We start from the raw sequence: 11,285 nt of genomic DNA, 5'->3' as shown, positions 1-11,285 counted from the left end.
AATTTATTTCCACTGAAATAAGAAAATTTCAATTGCCAAGCATCCGTGGTCTAGTGGCAGAGGATGCTTTGGAAAAAGGTGAAACTCTCAAACCTGAGTTCGATTTTCTCTGGAAACAAAAACACATTTGTTTGGAAAGTCTGTCAGTTGGGCCTTGGCCCAATTGGTTTACCTGGTAGCCAGAAATGCAGGCGGCCTGACTACCCTTGGCACTTAGTCGGAAGGCATTCCAAACTCGGGATAAACAGAGTGATAGCCCGTAAGGGTCTAACCGTTAACACGGTGGACCAGTCCACTATGTAGCACCACGATGCATTTTTACCGGGGCCGACCGGATTGCCGAGAGGGTTTATAAAAAAAAAAAAAAAAAAAATTCAATTATTTGATGTAGTATCTTATAATTAAGCTTTCGTCTGAGAATAAAACCAAAATAGTTTATTAGAAAAAATATAACACCGAAAATTATTCTAGTGCCACTCGCTCGGATCGAAATTCGAAAGTTATATTCTCTTTTTCTCTTTACCTAATATAAAAATCACAAGAAAAATCAATCCGAATATATCTATCAACATAGTATATGCCCTTACATATTATTTCTAACTTTTCTCTATCCGAATTTCGCGCTTCATGGTTTTTTTTAGTATTCTCATTTAGTTTTGATTACTATTATATAACTAAAAGATGGAAATAAAATAAAGTGTCGTAGAGAATCGAACGTCCATATCAGTAAGATAAGTAAAGGGTGAAGGTAAAATCTAAAAGATTAGTGTTCCAAAAACAGAAAATAATATATTAAGCTAAGAAAAAGAGGAAAATAAATAAATAGAAAACAGAAAAATTAATGTAAGAGAGACACGTGTCACTAAGGTACCCTACAGCACAGAGACAGCTCTGCTTTCTCTTTTCTATGCCTCAAGGCTCTCTTCACTATCTTGATCACTGTCTATTCTTCGGATAATCCTATCCTCTCTTCCTATAAATACCTCTCCAATCTTCCTCTTCCTCCACCACTACAACCACCGCAACAACCACCGGAAAATTAAAAAACCCTCTCAAATAAATTTCTTTTTTTACTTTCTTGGTTTGTCCAATATGGTCAGCCATCCAATGGAGAAAGCTGCAAATGGTGCGTCGGCGTTGGAAACGCAGACGGGTGAGTTAGATCAGCCGGAACGGCTTCGAAAGATCATATCGGTGGCTTCGATTGCCGCCGGTGTACAGTTCGGTTGGGCTTTACAGTTATCTCTGTTGACTCCTTACGTGCAGCTACTCGGAATCCCACATAAATGGGCTTCTCTGATCTGGCTCTGTGGTCCAATCTCCGGTATGCTTGTTCAGCCTATCGTTGGTTACCACAGTGACCGTTGCACCTCTAGATTCGGCCGTCGTCGTCCTTTCATCGTCGCCGGAGCTGGTTTAGTCACCGTTGCTGTTTTCCTTATCGGTTACGCTGCCGACATAGGTCACAGCATGGGTGATCAGCTAAACAAACCGCCGAGAACGCGAGCTATAGCGATATTCGCTCTGGGGTTTTGGATTCTTGACGTGGCTAACAACACCTTACAAGGTCCCTGCAGAGCTTTCTTGGCTGATTTATCAGCAGGGAACGCTAAGAAAACGCGGACCGCAAACGCGTTTTTCTCGTTCTTCATGGCGGTTGGAAACGTTTTAGGTTACGCGGCAGGATCTTACAGAAATCTCTACAAAGTTGTGCCCTTCACGATGACTGAGTCATGCGATCTCTACTGCGCAAACCTCAAAACGTGTTTTTTCCTATCCATAACGCTTCTCCTCTTAGTCACTTTCGTATCTCTCTGTTACGTGAAGGAGAAGCCATGGACGCCAGAGCCAACAGCAGATGGAAAAGCCTCAAACGTTCCGTTTTTCGGAGAAATCTTTGGAGCTTTCAAGGAACTAAAAAGACCGATGTGGATGCTTCTTATTGTCACTGCACTAAACTGGATCGCTTGGTTCCCTTTCCTTCTCTTCGACACTGATTGGATGGGCCGTGAGGTGTACGGAGGAGACTCAGACGCAAAAGCAACCGCAGTCGCTAAGAAGCTTTACAACGACGGAGTCAGAGCTGGTGCGTTGGGGCTTATGCTTAACGCTATTGTTCTTGGTTTCATGTCTCTTGGTGTTGAATGGATTGGTCGGAAATTGGGAGGAGCCAAAAGGCTTTGGGGTATTGTTAACTTCATCCTCGCCATTTGCTTGGCCATGACGGTTGTGGTTACGAAACAGGCGGAGAATCACCGGCGAGATCACGGCGGCGCTAAAACAGGACCACCTGGTAACGTCACAGCTGGTGCTTTAACTCTCTTCGCCGTTCTCGGTATTCCTCAAGCCGTAAGTATCTCTCTCTCTCTGTTTTTTTTTGTTATTTCCATTTTTTTCAATTTATCCATTGGCTAATTATTTTATTACTATATCTGATTTGTCGTTTATTAGAAAATAATTTGACCAAATTTTCTAATTTTTATTAACTGCAGATTACGTTTAGTATTCCTTTTGCACTAGCTTCCATATTTTCAACCAATTCCGGTGCCGGCCAAGGTAAATTTCCATTTTTGAGTTTTTTATTTAATCTAAAATTACCCTTTTTGTTTTGGATAATCCAAGTCGACAATCTTCTTAAAGTGTTGGGACCTAAAAAAGCTAAAAGCATTTAATACGTGCAGATTCGTAATTTAATAACTTATTGAGATGATTCTATAAGTACCCAATATTAATATATTAATAATTTTAAACTAATGATTTTTTTTTTTTTATGTTTTCTTACACAGGACTTTCCCTAGGTGTTCTGAATCTAGCCATTGTCGTCCCTCAGGTAAAACCGTTTGAAATCAGTTTTACTTATAATTTAGAAAGAAAAAAAATGTTATGACTGATATATATATATTTTTGGTTGGTTATATGTAGATGGTTGTATCTGTGGGAGGTGGACCATTCGACGAACTATTTGGTGGTGGAAACATTCCAGCATTTGTGTTAGGAGCGATCGCGGCAGCGGTAAGTGGCGTATTGGCGTTAACGGTTTTGCCTTCGCCGCCTCCGGATGCTCCTGCGTTCAAAGCTACTATGGGATTTCATTGAATTTTAGCAGTGGTTGACTGGCTCTCTTTCTCTTATAAAACAGTAGTATTGTGCAAATCCTACATAAAGAAAAAAGAAAAGGAACTAAAACTCATTGGGTTGGTTTGTATTTTACCTAAACCCACTTTGTTCCTTTTTCTTTTTGTAACTGAATTTAAATTTGGAGTATATTTTACTTTTTGTTACCTCAAAAACTCTCAAAGGCGTCAATATTACGACTTCATTGTTTCGGCAATACCTCATAATCTACAAAAGAATATGTAACGATCTAAAACAATTTTTTTAACAAACAAAAACAACGAACTATAGCAATTTCATATTAATTGATTTGATCATTTCACAAAAATATATATTCTTAAGAATAGTTATAAAAAACCTTTACATTCACTTGTACATATGTTGAATCTAAAACAAGTTAAGATGAATGTGGATAGATATAAAAACGATGAAATGAGAGCATTCTCGATTTAAATGTTTTCTTTTTATCTATTTTTAATGATTTAGTTTATCTTTTTCTACAGATAATGTATTTGTTTTCACATTAGTTTAACGGTTAAACTTTAACCTGATTTTCCCATTTCCAATGGTTAAACTCGGATTATGAAATAACTTGATGTTATATGTTAGGTAAACTATTGGTCAAAGTATGACAAGCCTTTTCGCCTAAGTATGATAAGTTTTGGGAAATTTTCAAAAAGTACACTCTTATAAGTTTTAGTTTTTAGATGTATATCCCAATTAAAAACATGTATCAAAAGAAGTTTGGAAGAGTTTATAGATTATTTGAAGGTTCTTCCTACATATTCTAAAGAATCCATAATTTTTTTTTTTCAAAAATAAACCATAAAATGTAGAGTTTGAAATTGTTTTTTATAATGATGATCTTTAATCACATAAATACATCCAGTTCAGCTCCTGATCTACATAGTTGATTTCAGTAAAAATATTAAAATCCACAAATACCTTATTAATAAGATAACCAAAATGAAATAATGTAGATTTAAACCGGAAGGGACTAAACCGGAAATTGGAAGAGGCAACGTGGGCCTTATCTTCTTCTTCCTGCTAGCTTTCTTGTTTTATCTCTTGAGCGCACACACACACGACTCCTCTCACAGAACGATTTCAATTTCAGAGTAATCTCATCGGAAAAAAGTTCAGTGACCCTTATGTTCGAATCGAACATGCTTCTCCAAACACTATCTTCTTCTTCTCCTCCAATTCACCGTCTCTATCTTCACCATTCCCAGATTCTCCCTTCTTCTGGGTCACCCAAGAAGATTTCTCTTCAGGTAAACACTCCAAGTTGCTATCTTTCGCATAGGGGCTCCTCTGTTTTTTTCCCCAGTTGATGATTTTGATTCGTAAATTGTTCTTAAGACTCCATTGGTATGTGAAATAGTCGAATCACAGAAGATTATGTGGAATCTGAACAAGAACAGAATCAAAATTTAGCCTTTGTTTTGTTCATGAACTTGCTAATCTTCCTCCATGTTTTTGAACTTGTGGATGAAGGCAGATACATGGAAGGACTTTGGCCATTCGATCTTTTCATGGTACTTAACTTCTTCTTCCATGCTTAAAGTTTCATACTTTTTCTTAAACCATAGGCATCTGAAACTAATTTTAAAAACTTCATGTTGATTCACTAGATTGATAGGTTTAGATTATGTCTGCAGAAATTTCTGCTAGAGGCTTACCGGCTTTGAACAAAGCTTCCTTGAAGAAGCTACCAATCAAAGGATCCACCTTTCTGCTGGGACAGAGCATGTTAATGGTTTCTGCTTACCCACAGATGGCAGCAGCAGCAGAAATCATAAAGCCTGAACCGATTTATGAAGTTGGGGAGTTATTTGAACTTAGTATTCAGCTTTCTTACTTGCTGTTACTACTGGGGTTGCTTGGAGTTGGTACTTTCTATGTGATCCGTCAAGTACTTGTGCGCAGAGAACTTGACCTCTCCGCTAAAGAATTGCAGGTATTGCATTCACAGTTATTTACCAGACAATGAGATCCAAGTAGTAACCTTTGTGGTAGAAAACTGTAGGATAAGTAACTGAGATGAAAGAATAGAGCTGAAGCAGTAATATTGATGTCTATCATATCATTGTCTGTCTCTTATCTTTTAATGCTATTCATAGAAATCCAGATATTTGGTTTGATTTCGATATGGAAACCTGATCATTCTGGTTATCATAAACATTAGACTTATGCAAGTAGCCATGCTTTCTCATCTTTTTTTTGTTAATTTGATCAATTCTGGATGCTATGGGTTCTATTTTGTTTCTTTATAATATGAAGGAGCAAGTTAGGAGTGGCGATGCAAGTGCAACAGAGCTCTTCGAGCTTGGTGCAGTGATGTTGCGAAGGAAATTTTATCCTGCAGCCAACAAGTTTTTGCAACAAGCCATCCAGAAATGGGACGGTGATGATCAAGATCTTGCCCAGGTAATAGAATTTCTACACAAATACCATATTTACTAAGTAAAAAAAACAATTGACACCGGAATATACAATTTCTCGAGACAGGTCTATAACGCTCTTGGAGTGAGTTATGTCCGAGAGGATAAACTCGACAAAGGAATCGCTCAGTTTGAAATGGCGGTGAAGCTGCAGCCCGGTTATGTAACGGCTTGGAACAACCTTGGGGACGCTTATGAGAAGAAAAAGGAGTTGCCTTTGGCATTAAAAGCGTTTGAAGAGGTTTTGTTGTTTGATCCGAACAATAAGGTGGCTCGGCCTCGGCGAGATGCGTTGAAGGATCGTGTGAAGCTTTATAAAGGCGTTGTCTCGGTTAAATCTAAGAAACGGTGACGGCTAAAACAAGAAGAAAACTCGAACCAAGAACCGTTGGTCGGTCTCTCTCCCTCTTTTTTTTTTTCTGGCTTGGTAATTTGTAAGGAGATTTTGTGTTAATATGAAAATGAAACTTTTTGTTGTTGTTTTTGTTTTGAGCAGTGTTCTAAAAAGCGGTCTAGGCGGTCGCCTAGGCCCCGACTAGGCGCTAGGCTCTCATGCGACGCCTAGATAACCGCCTTGACCGCCTAAAATTATATAGAACTTGTTTAATGTATTTTTTCAATTTCAATTAGAGTTTTATATATATATATAGTTATAAATATTTATATATTATTTAATATAAATATAAATAAATGTCTTATTTAGTTTTTGTTTATAATTTCGTAATTTTTAGTTTTATATATATATATTTTATATAACTTTTATATATAATATTATATTTATAATGTTTTATGTTATAAACGTCTAAACCGCCTTAAAAATCGCCTAGACTCCGATTAGGCGTTCTAGGCGCTAGGCACTGGGTCACCGCCCGCTTAGCGCCTAGCGCTTTCTTAAACACTGGTTTTGAGTATACTTAATTGGTGCTATATATTATATGCATTGAAATAAAACCAGACGTCTAAAACTTGGTAACCAATAAAATCACTCATCTTATTATTCGGAAATACAAATCATTTAGTTGAATAATGTCAACATAATGGAAATAAGCTCACACATCACACATGCAACATAACAAACGAAGAAACATAATCAAAAGATGAGAGCAGAGCATATAAACAGAGTTTTGAAGTCTTTTAAGGACACTTGAGTTTATTGCCATGTGTACGGATATTGGCGTAGCAAGGACATGCTGCTGTGTTGCCGGAGGTTCCCGGCGGCACACACTGACACTTGGCACAACAACTTCCACAGGCTCTGCGACACACTTTCTTCCTCGATGTCTTGCTGCATCTCCTTGCGCATGCATGCCCACAATCTATAAAATTGACTCATTGAGCAAAAAGGTTGTTGGGGCAACAAAAAAACTTAAAACAGAGGAATTAGAGTGTTGAAAGAGTAGACTAACTGATTCTTGGACGATGGTGGTATGTTCTCTTAAACGCCGCAGTTTGGTTCTCGTCATTCGTCTGAATCTATTAGCAACAAAAAAGAAGCCAAAATTTACTCTCTTGAACGTTTGTTTAGTATGTTTTTGTATAACTTTTACCTGAGAAACAGAGGAAGTTTCATTGTTGCTGGATGAAGACAACTCTGCAAGTACCTGTGAAGACCAGAGAGATTTTTTATTGTATTTATTTGGTTTGTCTGAAACAGAGAGAAGGTAATCTTGAAAATGGTTTGAACAGTTTACCTGAGAAAGCAGCAGAAGAAAAGAGATGATCAGCATAACAAAAGCAACCACGTTCATCTTCTTCATATTTCTTGGTTAGTGTCGTAAGAGAATTTAAAGTAGTGTGTGAAAATCAGTGTTTAAGAAAGCGCTAGGCGCTAAGCGGGCGGTGACCCAGTGCCTAGCGCCTAGAACGCCTAATCGGAGTCTAGGCGATTTTTAAGGCGGTTTAGACGTTTATAACATAAAACATTATAAATATAATATTATATATAAAAGTTATATAAAATATATATATATAAAACTAAAAATTACGAAATTATAAACAAAAACTAAATAAGACATTTATTTATATTTATATTAAATAATATATAAATATTTATAACTATATATATATATAAAACTCTAATTGAAATTGAAAAAATACATTAAACAAGTTCTATATAATTTTAGGCGGTCAAGGCGGTTATCTAGGCGTCGCATGAGAGCCTAGCGCCTAGTCGGGGCCTAGGCGACCGCCTAGACCGCTTTTTAGAACACTGGTGAAAATAGGAGTTGTGAATGATTCTTTATATAGATACATTTCAGCTAACTTTTTTTCTTTCTGAACAATTACTCATGTTGGATAGAGATCACATGCATAGACTTTCATCGGTGGAGCCAAACATAAATCACAGGTTTTTATTGAATAAATCACAGATTATAGATTGCGTTTTGCTGTAAAGTGTTGGAGTTTGATGCAAACAGTTTTGATTGGTTCCCTTTTTTCGGTGAATGCAAGGAAGAAGAAGAAAATTCAAACCTAGTTTCACTAATATCTAAATCTAACTCAATTCGTAACGTGAAAATGAGAGTAAATTTTACAGTAAAAGCTATGAGATGGATCATCATAATGTGATTAAAATGTATGTCAATATGTAATTAAGTTATGTGTGTCTGTGACTTCACTTACTTAACGATGTACGAGTGGAGATAAACGTACTTAGTCTGTATAAAGAAAGAGTCATGATATATGTATACATTAGGTACTTTGGAAGTTTATGTTTTAATGATTGTTTACAGCTGTCTCTTAGTTCAGACTTCAGACATTGAGACACTGAGGGAGATAGATGAAGCAAACGCAGACAGTACGCGTTTAAATGCAACCACAATACTATTTTTTAGTTGTCTATTTTATACAAACGTCATTCGAAATTTTCAAACAAACATGAAACGTTAAACTAAAAACAATATAGATTTGTTTCCTCGCATTTGTATTGGTGTTTTCATGAAAACAGAAACGCAAACGTAATCTCGTCTTTGTTCGTTCCTAAACAATTGCTAGGTTGTCTCTCATTGAATATATATACGGGAAAACTTTTAGTTTTCATATTTGATAGAAAAATAAAGGAGAAATGTAGTTTGATGCAGAAAAAAATCTAAGAGACAAGTCAAAATGTTTGTTTTACTAAATATAAAGACAAAACACAGCGTGCAAATTGCCATGAATGCATTAATTGTGAGGGAGAAAGGAAAACGACCCGAGAGGAGACATAAATTTAATGATAGTTTTGATTAAAGGGCTTATAACCAATGACAATATTATTGTCCTCAAAATGGGTTAGATCCAATAAGTGGCAACCTTCTTTAGGCCCATCTATATAGGTTTTTTTGTCTTGTTTCATGAGATTTTTTTAAATGTTTAATGCATTTTTATTAATTAGTTTTAGTGTGTCTTAAATTTAAAAATTATTAGTTGAGATCTCTAAATTCACTAGTTACTTTTGATTCATAGTTATGTTTTAAAAGTGAAACCTTCAAAATGTTTTGTCTGCTCCATACCATTTTACCAAAAAAGTAAAAACTTAGTGTACTACTGAATATTGTGATTTGTGGTGTTTATCTTAAAAGTAAAGCAGTTTTTTTTTTGACATTTTTGAATTGACAAGGTCTAATCTATAGTCAAACTCTACTAATAACGTGACTTAGTAGAGTTGAACTCCGCTGAAAAAAGTGAAATCAAATAGACTGAACCACTAGACTAAAGATACATCCCAAATAAAACGTTCTCAAAATAAAATTTCTCTCTCTGCTGTGACCATTTAAATTATTATATTAACAATTTTGTCCTTCACGTCCAAAGTTTTAAATAAAAGAGAACAAAGGGGACGACAACAAGAAGGCAAGAACTCAAGTCCAAAACTAACACTCTTCTCAATGGATACTTCCCCAAGGACCCGAATTGTACCTAGACGATCCGACTCGATCAAATTCTCATCGCCGGTTAACATTTCTACCCGGCGATCACTCTCTTCCTCCTCTTCCAATTATCTCCTATTCTCCAGCAACTCTCCGGCAACCCCTCTCCATCCCCTTGGCGTCCCATTTTCATGGGAAAAGCTTCCCGGTAAACCTAAAGAGTTCCCATATCACCGGAAAAACGAATCATCAAGCAACCTCTTGCCTCTCCCTCCTCACCGGAGTAACCATAACCCCAACACCAGACGTAAGAAGAACACGTCTCCTGCGGCCATGAGAGATCCCTTCACGGCGGCGTTGGTAGAGTGTTCCAAAGGCACCAACGTCGGAGAACATACCGGCGGCGAATCAAGGAAGGTCTTGAGGAAGAGCAACATGGGGTTACTGAATCTTTACGCTTCTTGTAGAAGAGCTTGTGCAGTTTCTGAATCCATTGTTTATCTCCCGAAGTCCATCGACCGAGTTGCTTCATACGATCATCTTCTTCTCAGCACTCGTCGTCGTAGCCGATGATTTATCACATTCGTCGATCGTTACTAAAATATATAAGATTTTGAATAAAGTATGATAATTATACAAACTTACGTATATCATATGTTATTTTCTGTTATTAATACATACAAAAGAGTATTATTGCGTTATATTCTCTAGGACGTGTTTTTTGTTTGTTATTGCTTTTATCTTGTAAATATTAATATATATTTTTTGTATAGTATTGCTCCATGCATAACTATTAATGGTTATGATTTATGTGTTTTTACCATATGGATTTGAACACCGACGTATGATAAAGTCTGAAAGCTACATGTAACCAGTTACTTTATTGTGATACAACGTCATCTTAGGTGATTGCATGTATGTATGTATGTGTGATATCTTCGGATTTTGCCTATTATCTTTTAAAGAAATTAACGCTATTTCATTATTTGAAAAAAAAGTAAATAAAAGATTATAACTATTATTTATACGAAACTTCATTGATCATGTTTGTATCCTTAACCCTATAACTAGACTACGATTTATATTCCAATTGTATAAGGTGATATTTAAGAGAGAGAAAAACCCATAGACGATGTGAAAACAGCAAATTTTTATATCCAATGGATAAGTTGGTTAATAATACACAAACGATTTTTAGTGAGAGTCAATGCACTTTTAATATATCTGTAACCATCAAGGAAGAAATATGATCATCTGCACAGAGAGTTCAGTCAAAATCATATTAAATTTAAGAAGTTTTTGTATAGACTATAGCGTACTTGGATGTTTCATCAAAACATGTATATATATATATATATATATATATATATATATATATATATATATTTATACTGTAATTAGGAACAATCGACTTTTGTTGTGGGTCGTCATTCATGTAATCATGTCAGTCAATTATTCAATTTTACTCTTTTTAATTAGGAAAAGCGAAATTTATCATTTTTTTCTTGAACAGTAGGGGTTCTAATGTCCAAAAGACAATCTAAAGGTATATATATTTTCTCGATTATTATTTCTTAACTAAAGCTAACTACTGGAATTTCTAGTAGTTATTTATATTAAGTCGGTCGTATCAAATGATATTTAAATGAATTATGGAAGTGATGGGAGTACATAAATGAGAATCAACTTTCATTGCCAACGACAGACAATGTTTACAAATGATGGGATTCAAATTTATTGATGATATTCACCCTTCAAATTCCCTCATGTGAATATTATTCATACACAGTTAACATGAAATTAATTGGTTTTGGAGGACCCATAGTCATAAATACCGTGCTTTTGAACTTGGTTATAGAGATCATATTCATGATTCATG

The 11,285-nt window shown here is 35.8% G+C and overlaps 4 protein-coding genes across 6 annotated transcripts; 3 read left to right on the top strand and 1 right to left on the bottom strand.

Annotated features, from left to right (window-relative positions):
• Positions 1–900: 900 nt before the first annotated feature.
• Positions 901–3,328, top strand: LOC9329307 (sucrose transport protein SUC2). The gene is made up of 4 exons (XM_002893200.2): positions 901–2,349; positions 2,493–2,556; positions 2,787–2,830; positions 2,923–3,328. Exons 1-4 carry the CDS (start codon positions 1,093–1,095, stop codon positions 3,094–3,096), a joined length of 1,539 nt encoding a protein of 512 aa, XP_002893246.2. The 5' UTR covers positions 901–1,092; the 3' UTR covers positions 3,097–3,328.
• A 748-nt stretch (positions 3,329–4,076) lies between these two features.
• On the top strand, positions 4,077–6,040 carry LOC9326589 (uncharacterized protein ycf37). Of its 2 annotated transcripts, none has more exons than XM_021015324.1 (5): positions 4,077–4,388; positions 4,616–4,652; positions 4,776–5,074; positions 5,398–5,544; positions 5,626–6,040. In XM_021015324.1, the coding sequence occupies exons 1-5, from the start codon at positions 4,266–4,268 to the stop codon at positions 5,908–5,910; spliced, it is 891 nt and encodes a 296-aa protein (XP_020870983.1). In that variant the 5' UTR covers positions 4,077–4,265; the 3' UTR covers positions 5,911–6,040. The 2 variants fall into 2 exon arrangements, with proteins under 2 accessions (XP_020870983.1, XP_020870984.1); XM_021015325.1 differs by having other exon boundaries at positions 4,173–4,388; positions 4,612–4,652.
• A 484-nt stretch (positions 6,041–6,524) lies between these two features.
• LOC9329306 (gibberellin-regulated protein 9) lies at positions 6,525–7,430 on the bottom strand. Of its 2 annotated transcripts, XM_021015326.1 has the most exons (4): positions 7,250–7,427; positions 7,106–7,159; positions 6,965–7,031; positions 6,525–6,874 (listed from the first exon to the last, which is right to left on the bottom strand). In XM_021015326.1, the coding sequence occupies exons 1-4, from the start codon at positions 7,313–7,315 to the stop codon at positions 6,693–6,695; spliced, it is 369 nt and encodes a 122-aa protein (XP_020870985.1). In that variant the 5' UTR covers positions 7,316–7,427; the 3' UTR covers positions 6,525–6,692. The 2 variants fall into 2 exon arrangements, with proteins under 2 accessions (XP_020870985.1, XP_020870986.1); XM_021015327.1 differs by lacking the exon at positions 7,106–7,159 and having other exon boundaries at positions 7,250–7,430.
• Positions 7,431–9,362: 1,932 nt separating this feature from the next.
• On the top strand, positions 9,363–10,107 carry LOC9329305. The gene has a single exon (XM_002893198.2). It carries the CDS (start codon positions 9,425–9,427, stop codon positions 9,977–9,979), a length of 555 nt encoding a protein of 184 aa, XP_002893244.1. The 5' UTR covers positions 9,363–9,424; the 3' UTR covers positions 9,980–10,107.
• Positions 10,108–11,285: the final 1,178 nt, after the last annotated feature.

Source organism: Arabidopsis lyrata, assembly GCF_000004255.2.
Source record: "Arabidopsis lyrata subsp. lyrata unplaced genomic scaffold ARALYscaffold_1, whole genome shotgun sequence".
Lineage (NCBI taxonomy): Eukaryota > Viridiplantae > Streptophyta > Magnoliopsida > Brassicales > Brassicaceae > Arabidopsis > Arabidopsis lyrata.
Note: the sequence above shows the minus strand (reverse complement) of the source record. Positions and strands in the feature narration are given on the sequence as shown.